Here is a 9792-nt window from a genome sequence, read left to right on the forward strand (position 1 = left end):
AAATATTATATGAAACAATTTCATAACCATATATGAAATAAATTCATCAAAAAAAAAATATTATGTGAAACAATTTCACAATATTAAGCAATTTCATGAAAAAATTTCATAAGATTAAACAATGAAATCGACGTATGAGAGCGGTTTGTACGGTTTTTACAAATGAGGGTGATTTTCATTTGATCGCTCATCTCTCTCTCTCTCTCTCTCTATATATATATATATATATATATAGAGAGAGAGAGAGAGAGAGATGTTGGTTATTATACAACCCTTGACATTTGTGCAACCAATACAACCCAATCTCAACGGTCCATTTCATTTTATTAATATGTGATTTTATAGAAGTTTTAATTGTTTCTTAATATAAAGTATTGATCATAATTAATGAACCATATTCATCTTCCATAAATATTCAAATCATAATAAATGAACTCTCATCATTTCTATAAATATCTCAATTAATTTGGTTGCATTGAATGTACAAATGCGCTGGATTGTATTTGAAACAAACTCTATATATATATATATATATATATATATACATATATATATATAGAGAGAGAGAGGTTGGTTATTATACAACCTTTGACATTTGTGCAACCAATACAACACAATCTCAACCGTCCATTTCATTTGATTAATATGTGATTTCATAGAAGTTTTTATTGTTTCCTAATATAAAGTATCGATCATGATTAATGAACCATATTAATCTTCCATAAATATTCAAATCATAATAAATAAACTCTCATCATTTCCATAAATATCTCAATATATTGGGTTGCATTGGTTGTACAAATACGATGGGTTGTATTTAAAACAAACTCTCTCTCTCTCTCTCTCTCTCTCTCTCTCTCTCTCTATATATATATATATATATATATAAAGTTGGTTCACATCAGACCAAGAGTTTTTCGTGAGACCCGTAAGACCAATTTATGTTCATTGATCAACTTTATAAGCTAATGATCTAATAGTCTAAAGTTAACAATTTTGTAATTACTGAGAAGTCTCGTGGCGTTTATGAATGTTCAGATTGTAGATTTAATCCAAGGGTTGAGAATTGGTCTCACGAAAAACCATTGATCTCACATGATCCCAAGTCTATCTATATATATATGTGTGTAAAAAAATATTGTTTTATTTATAGGAAAAAGACAAAAGAATAAGTAAAATGCTAAAATGACCATTGATTTAACGGAGTAAACAGAAGCATTAATTAGAAAGACCATGGTCAAAACAAATTGAATACCACAAGAATCAACTCCACAATAAACATACTATAGGGACCCTAATCAAAGAAAACATCAAACCACATGAACCAAATCCACAACTCACTATTTTAATAATTATTCCAGTTAATTGGTTTGTATGGTCCGTATCAATAGTTAGTTTTTAAATACCCCCCCCCCTTCTCTCTCTCTCTCTCTCTATATATATATATATATAGAGAGAGAGAGAGAGGATCAATTGCAAACCATCTTCATTTGTGAAAACCTTAAAAATCATTCTCATCTATTCATTTTCTCCATCAATGGTCAATATTAAATGAGTTTATATTAGGAAATAAAAAAATAAAAGAATAAAAGTTTAATTTTTAATTGAAAAATGGGTAAATTTGTCAAATCTCCAACAATGAATTAGGTATATCTTAATAACTACTGTTAATTATGAAAATGTATTATGGAAACGTTTTTTATGGAAGGAGGTAAATCTTTTCTCTTAATATAATTTTTTTACCATTAATATTTTTTATTAAAATATGAATTGTAAAAGCAGTAGAATGTGAAATATGTGTTTGTTTCATTAAAAAAATATATGTACTTTGAGTAATGAAACGAATGTCATGTTCAATAGTGACCATGAACACAATTTCACTGATAAATTTAATTTATTAATATTTTGAAACATTTTATGCATGAAAAACATTTATCAAATTAAAAAATATTCAGTTTTCAAAATGTTTCATTATATTTTTAAAAATGTTTCATTCTTTATATGTTTCATTGTTTATTAGGATTTCTCTTATTTTAAAAAATATTTTGATTAGAATTTATTAATAGTCCAATACTAGTTCAATAACCGTTAATAAAACAGTTTGCAATTATCGTTCAACACTACATGACAATCGGTCCGTCTTTCACAAGGAGTCACGTAAGTTCATTCTATAAAGGGTGAAACAGTTTCATTTCTTGTCACCTACAATGAATTAGTTATATCCTAATAAATTATGAAACATAAAACATACTATAAATATAGTCTCAATTCAACCATTTACATTTGTACAACCAATACAACTCAATCTCAACCGTACATTTAATTTGATGAATATGTGATTTCATAAAAGTTTTGATTGTTTCATAATATAAAGTAATGATCATAATTAATAAATTTTAATTATCTTTCATAAATATTTAAATCATAATAAATGGATTATCATTATTTTCATAAATATCTCAATTGATTGAATTGTATTAGTTGTACAAATGAACATGGTTGCATTTAAAATATACCGTATATATATATATATATATATATATAGATATCATAAAATCTTCAATTTTTCCGCTTAGATCACTCATATTTATTGGGAAATTATAAAAATTAAATTTTGTATTACAATAAGAAATAAATTTCAGAATAAAAATTTGTTTCTTTGAATTTAAAATTGAAAATATTTTGGTGGCCAAGGTTCAAAGTCTTTTTGGTTATTGACCACTTGTGGAACTTTAATAAGAAGACATAGATATTTTAAATTATTTTTTAATATTATTTTTATGTATATTAGATAAATTTAAAAAATATTTCCTCACGCTTTGTGACCGACAATTTTTGGCGGTTTATGAATAATTCATTCATGGATTTTTTATTCAAAATACCATATTACTAATAGTTTTTGTTTATTATTATATATAAAACAGAAATACATGGAAAATGTAAACGAGTTAACTCAATCAACCCGTACAAACATCTGTGAGTTTTGACCCAAGCCAGTTCACCGAAATCGTTCGGCGCAGCTAATTTCCACCTATGCTGAATGGCTTCGGGTTATAGATTTTTGAGATGTGTTAATTTAACTAATTTACTTGAAAATCACCCCGTTTTAATTGTATTTTAGTCTCAGATGAGTCTTTTGGTATTATTTAAAAACAAAATGAAGAACACATCAGGCCAAACGGATTGAAAATCGTCCAAAGTCTACTCAAATGTTTACAATCGCATAAATCTTTTCGTTAAAAAATTAATAGAATTATTTTCGGGATCACCTGTGAAGCATTAGTTATTTGAAAGAAAAAAGTTTGTGCAGAAAAAGGGTTTATAATCGTCAACCCACAAGTCGGCTAATATTGTTCCGTCCCACGAACATCCTGTGATAAAAGAATTAGGTACTCAGCGACCTGCTAGGTATTATGAGATTAAGAGCTAAGTGCCCACAACGTATCCAACTCCCTAAGATGTTATAACTCACCCTACGACTACTGAACTCAAACTCTTACTTGTTCGTGCAACTATAGCAGTCTGGAATCATCTGTATTACATCTTCAGAGGTATTGACCCATATTAAAAGATTATATGTTTTGACATGTTACTCAGTTTGCTTGATCGTCTATTTTGCCACCTCTAGAATTTTGGCATGATTTTATCCAAAGTTTACATAACATCAATTTGATATGAACCTTAAACTTGTCATAAATACGCTCAACGATTCTCTCTCTTTTCAAATGATAAATAAATAGATACTTGATGATCTACTTCAAATGACATAAATACCCTTGCTTGTACCATTTGCAACCTGGTCGATTAGGATGTCGAAATGAAGAAGATAAATTGAATTTAAGGACTATTTTGGTCAAATTGAAAAGATGGATTATACTAAAATGACATGAAGTTTTGTCATCTTTATGACTTTGAGAGTTGTAAGCAACAAAATTGGATAATGCATACAAAAAGTACAAACCTAATTCTTGACAAATGGAAGTAAGAATATTTTGAGGATCTCAACACCACCAATCTCTTGGCATATTTTTCTTTTAGTTTAGATGTCAAAAGAAAATCTTTTATGATCGGTAACGAAAACAGAATAAATATCTTCGATAAAGACTGATGTTCTTCCAATTTATATTGTTTGTGAACCACGTATAATATTAAGTTGCTCTGTCCCATCTCATGTATGCTTGGTAGACGTTCAACACTTGACTCGACCAAATAGTCATGTCATGTGTGTCTATTTTACTGACAATAATAATACTATCACCAAAAGTCAGTCATTGGATGATTGTAAACATTGAGTATTAACCAGTGAACATAATGACAACCATAGAGTAAGATTCTTAAAAAAGACCCTGGTCAAATGTCACTTTAGACTTGAATCAAAATAATACAACCGACACTAGCATATTTGAACTCATAAGAGTTTTCTGTATGAGTGTCGTAGATGTTTCTTATGTACGATAACATTATTTGACTTGATGATATTGAAGTCTACTATGGTTAAGCAATATACTTTAATACCTAGCTCTAATAACGTCATATAACTGAATGACAAAATAGTCATTGAGTATGTGATAATGCCTTGAGAGAAGACTTGCATCAGATATATATGATTTGTCCTTCCTGCATGACAAGAGTAATGCCTCTAGACCTGCTGAGGAAATACATGAATGCTCAATTAAAAGGTATATGATATCAAAAGTTGTTATTTATTCAATCCATTTGAAAATTAAAAAACAAAATTGACTTAACGAGAATGACATAAAACCATGTCTCGTGAACATTGTGATGGTCAGGAGAACTGATAATTGGTCTGAATCAGTTAATCCTTATCATTTGGATAACGATGATATCTTGCTAGATATTGTTTTTGTTTATAATTATAAAAATGATTTATAATTATTATCAACATGAGAAGGCTTCAATGCATCACGCAAAGAACCATTTAAATAAGGCGAATAAAATAATTAAAAAATTAGAATTAGAATCATACTTATTCGTCACTATTGGTGAAACTTGAACCACTGACCTACAGAGATGTTGGGTTATACAAGCAATTCGAGATTCCAAGTAATGTTGGACCAATAACCCTTTGTTTACGATTAACAAGTGAAAGTGTGGTCATTCGACCCTCTTAAAAATAAAGACCGACTTTGCTAGTACTTAAGTTTGGTACGATTTGCTATCAAATACGTTGTTTTTAGACAAATTTGCTACTAAATAAAACCATTTTTCGTTCCTTGGTCAATTAAGAACCGAATTCTAAGCTATTGTATCTACTTTTCCTAAATAATATCATAGTTGAAAATACTAGTTTTGAGGTAATGAAGTGAGCATGATTGTGATTCGTAAGCACTTTTCGACCATGTGAACTTGATTAATTCAACAAAATCGGGGTTTTAGATTTGAACAAGAATTTGACAAGTTGTTTTTATATTTATAGGGTTGGCTTCTCTTTTCATGAATGGGCATCAAGCATTGTAAGTGACTTGTGACAGCAATGATTCCACACCAAGTGTAAAAGAATGTGAATTTGGTTATAGTGTCACATAACCATGAATTGGGATTTGCCCACAAAATCACCAAATCTCCATTACCTTGTCCAATCAAATCCATAATTTCAAAAGATGTATAGCATGGTATGTACCAACATCCGAAACCCTCTTTATAAAATCATAGTATTAGTATTCAAAATGTAAAAAGAAATACATATAATTATTTTAAAATCATAGTATTAGTATTCAAAATTATTTTAAAAAGAAATACAATCTTGCATGCCATTTTTTTTGACAAAGTTCCACTCAAAAATTGGCTTTTTGCACAATAGTTGTCATTGTAAACCGATAATGTTGTTGGACTTTGGCTCCAAGCATAAAAATACCATATTTTGTCATTATTGAGGGTGTTCTTAAATATTTTAATTAATAATCACACACTTCAAAAGTTAATGCGTTGAGTCAAATTGTTCAAAATGATTAGATTCGGGTTTTAAGGTACAACCGTAACTAAGCTAATGAAAACAATTTCAACGTTTTGTTAATCATCAGCAAATTGCGACAGTAAGATATTAGCCCTGATAAACTCAGTGATCACAATTGTTGTCGATGCCGGGAACACCATAATCATTCATACACCATAAGCATATCCTGGGAATTTTTACTCCAACAGAATCCTTCAAAACCTTCTCTAAAAAGGAGAAAGTAAGAGTCCAAATTTGGAGAACTCTCCAAAAATGATTACAAATTATTTTTTATTCTTCCTATCAATGAGAATCCTTGAAACTAGATGTGTAGGGGAGATATAATATCTTATGAAAGGCATTGAATATTTTAATAATATAATTCATATCATAATCTCCAAAATGGAGAAGCAGTTGGAGATGAATATAAATTTTGTTGATTTTATGGAGAATCTGTTGGAAATACTGTTATTAACCCTTAAATCCTACAAAAACATACCATAATCATACACCTAGCAACCATTTAAGAAGTAATTAAGTTGATTAAAATCATTAAAGTTGTCCATAATTTTCTTCGGTTCGTTTTGTTCTTTTGTGGTTAAGAAATGAAGAAGTCTTGATGTTGAATGAGTGTTATTATCCCCCTCTGAAACAAAAGTATTAGAGACATTATTCAGGTTCCAAGTGGTCAAAAGAAGTTTAAAAAGAAATGTGCAGCAGGATGTTTTCCTCATGGGTGGACCCTATTTTGGTCAGGATCAACCTCCCCACTCATCTTCTTTCTACATGCATATAATATATTGGATATAAAGGCTTCATCCATAACATAAACCTCCAAATCTTTTGGGCATTTTCCCACCTACTTGATAAGAAATAAAGCAAACCCTTCTCCATCACACAAATTTAAAAAAGGGTTTTCTAAAAAGCACCAAAATGTCAAGAAACTCAAGCTTAAAGACTTCACACTTGATTCATCTTTAGGTTCACCAATTATTAATTTTGTTTGTTCTAATCACCAAATCAAACCAAACCAAACCAAACAAAACGTACCCGATATATGAAGGGTACTAAAAAAGACCCGAGTTACTTGGGTTGTTTGGTTAGTTTTCCATCAAGTCTTGTATGTATAGATTGAGAGGGTTTTCTTCATGGATGGAAGGAGCCTGTTTTTTAATTGGGAAGGGAAGGTTTGGATAAAGCTTGGGTTTCTACATAAACGAATAAGCCACTTTCTATATCATTAAGCTACTACCAAACAGTCATGTATAGCTGACCGAATAAAATGCGAATCCCATTAAGCTCATTAAGTTGTTAACAAACATGCCCTTAGTCTCTTTTAACCAGGTAAGTATAACATATTATCACATTCTCACATCGGTTCAAACAAATTTCAAATATTCGTAACTGTTCTGATCTAGATTGTCCTCTAACTCAAGATTTCTCAGTATTCCATGACTAGATTCAAGGTAAATCAGAACTCAAATTCTAGGTGCATCATCATGTAGTTATTTGTATTAATCTATTATGCACTTCTTATGTAATTTTTTAAAAATATTTAAGATGGTTGTCATAAATAGTTTGATAGAGTCTCAGTCACATTAAATTCTGGTTGACAATGAGCATATGCAAGATATATGCAAAAACAGAACGAAAAGATGACAAGCAAATAAGAAAGAATGGCATACTTTTGAGTATTTCATAATGAGGATGACGAGAATGCTAGTTAGGGTGCCAATCGTTTGATTCTCCACACATTTGTGCCATCGACCTCCTGGGGAGAATAACATAACCTGAAACCAAAAAGAAAATTGGTGCATTACTAAATGGTGATTACACCCACATGAGTAGGGGGTCTACAACTAAAAGAGAGAGATTCTGACAGCTTGCGAATCAGCTTGTCACGATGCTTAGCAATCTTGAGCTGAGTCTGTTCATTTGACTACCCAAGCCGAGTTTCAACCTGGTTGGCTTTGACTTGGACGCTTGGCGATAAAAAATGATCCAAGATCATCAAGGCCTAAATGAGCCTAATTCTAACCTATATTTTTAGCCCACTATTCGCCTCTTTGACACTTTTACTTAGGGGTGTTCATCCAAACTGCCAAACCGCCCACACCGCACCCCAAAGTGCGGTTTAAAACTTCTGGGGTACGGTTTGCATTTTTACCAAACCGCAATATGCAGTTTGCGGTTTTGAGTTATCAAACCACACCACACTTTTTATATATATTTTTTAATTCATAATATATATATATATATATATATGCATATAATAATTGGGCTAGTTTATGTAATACTTCTAGTTTTCTTAGATTATTTTTAATTATGTACAATTTATAGTTTTCTTAGACTATTTTTAACTATGTAATATTTATTTGGAAATTTGATGTATTTGAACTTTTTACTTGTTTGGACTACGTCACGTTATTGTTGATTTTATAATAAAGTTTATTGGATTGTAGATGTAAAGTGCGTTAAGTACAAACGGCATAAACCGCACCACAAGGTTTGCGGTTTGGGGGCAAACCGCACCACGAACACCCCTACTTCTACTAGCAACTTTTTAGAGAGTTTGTTTATGTTTTCTTATAGAGCTTTTTCTTAATTTATACAAACCCGTATGGGTCCATAGGAACCAAGGGTACACAAGCCAAGCCTAGTGACACCATCCTTTTCCTTTCTTAGCCTCAACTAGGAGTGTTAATGACTCGAGCTTTTAACTAGCTACAAAACGAGCTCGAGCTTAATAATTTTCGATCTCCAGTGGATCTCGAATACAAAATAGAACCCCATTTAACTTAATAAGCCGAGCTTCATAACACCAAGTCAACTTTCTTAGAAGAAGAGTACTTTTCATGTCAAAAATCATCATAGTATAACAAGAGAACCTCGGACTTCATACTCGACTTTTCATTACTAAAGAAACCATTGTCCTTGCAAAAGTTGTAGAAAAGAAGTTGCACTTTTCAAGAGCCATTTTGGACAAAAATGCCAAGTACAAAGATTTGACCAAAAATGCTTTCTTTGCAAAAATGTAGTGTTCTACTCGCATTTTCTCAAGAACAACGGTTAGTTTGCAATGAATGATGGTACAAAAACCAATCACTCTCAAACATGATTTAGGGGTAGTTTGGTTGGTTTTCCATTAAGTCTTGAATGGATAAAGCTTGTTAGGACAAACGTTACACACGCAATACGCACAACCCAAAAACAAGAGAAGAACACAAGAATTTACGTGGTTCACACGATCAGATTGATCGTGCTAGTCCACGGGGACAACTAGGTTTTTCTTTATTTAGGTGCTACAAATGTTTACAAGTACAATGAGATTAATATATATAGACAAACATAATTAGGGTTATCTCCTAATCAAGAAAACTAGGGTAGAGACTAGGGCCGGCTCCTTTTGGGCTAGGGCTGGCTCCTTACTTTATGCCTCCTCCCTTTTGTCTAACTTAGTAGGCCGAAGCCTACATTCCAACAATCTCCCACTTGGAGGCTTCAAAACATGTTCACCTGCACTCCTCTGAACTTCTGTAAACACCAACCGAGCTTAAGCTCCCCTAGTTGCCACCTGCCTTCTCAACATTATTCCTAAAGGCCAGCTGAAGTCATACAGAACTTCAGCTTATCCAACGTCACAGACTTGGTGAACATGTCTGCTGGATTCTTTGCACCTGAGATATTCTTCAAGTTCATCGTACCATACTGATCAGTCCTCTGACAAAGTGATACCTCATCCCAATGTGCTTTGTTTTCCCATGATAGACTGGATTTTTAGCAAGTTTCACTGCACTCTCATTGTCACAGTGTAACGAGTAATCAGCTTGCTTTTTCCC

The 9792-nt window shown here is 31.6% G+C and overlaps 1 protein-coding gene across 8 annotated transcripts in view; it reads right to left on the reverse strand.

Annotated features, from left to right (window-relative positions):
- Positions 1-4368: 4368 nt before the first annotated feature.
- The window catches only part of LOC112503762 (pyridoxine/pyridoxamine 5'-phosphate oxidase 1, chloroplastic), a 24217-nt gene continuing 18793 nt past the window's right edge, over positions 4369-9792 (reverse strand). For 2 of the 8 annotated variants that reach the window (XM_025107757.1, XM_025107764.1), the window contains exon 14: positions 6629-7743. In XM_025107757.1, coding sequence (XP_024963525.1) covers positions 7677-7743 — 67 coding nt within the window. In that variant the 3' untranslated portion in view covers positions 6629-7676. The other 6 variants (XM_025107759.1, XM_025107758.1, XM_025107760.1 and 3 more) reach the window with 6 other exon arrangements.

This window comes from Cynara cardunculus, unplaced genomic scaffold, assembly GCF_001531365.2.
Source record: "Cynara cardunculus var. scolymus isolate 2C unplaced genomic scaffold, CcrdV1 Un_Scaffold_3746, whole genome shotgun sequence".
Lineage (NCBI taxonomy): Eukaryota > Viridiplantae > Streptophyta > Magnoliopsida > Asterales > Asteraceae > Cynara > Cynara cardunculus.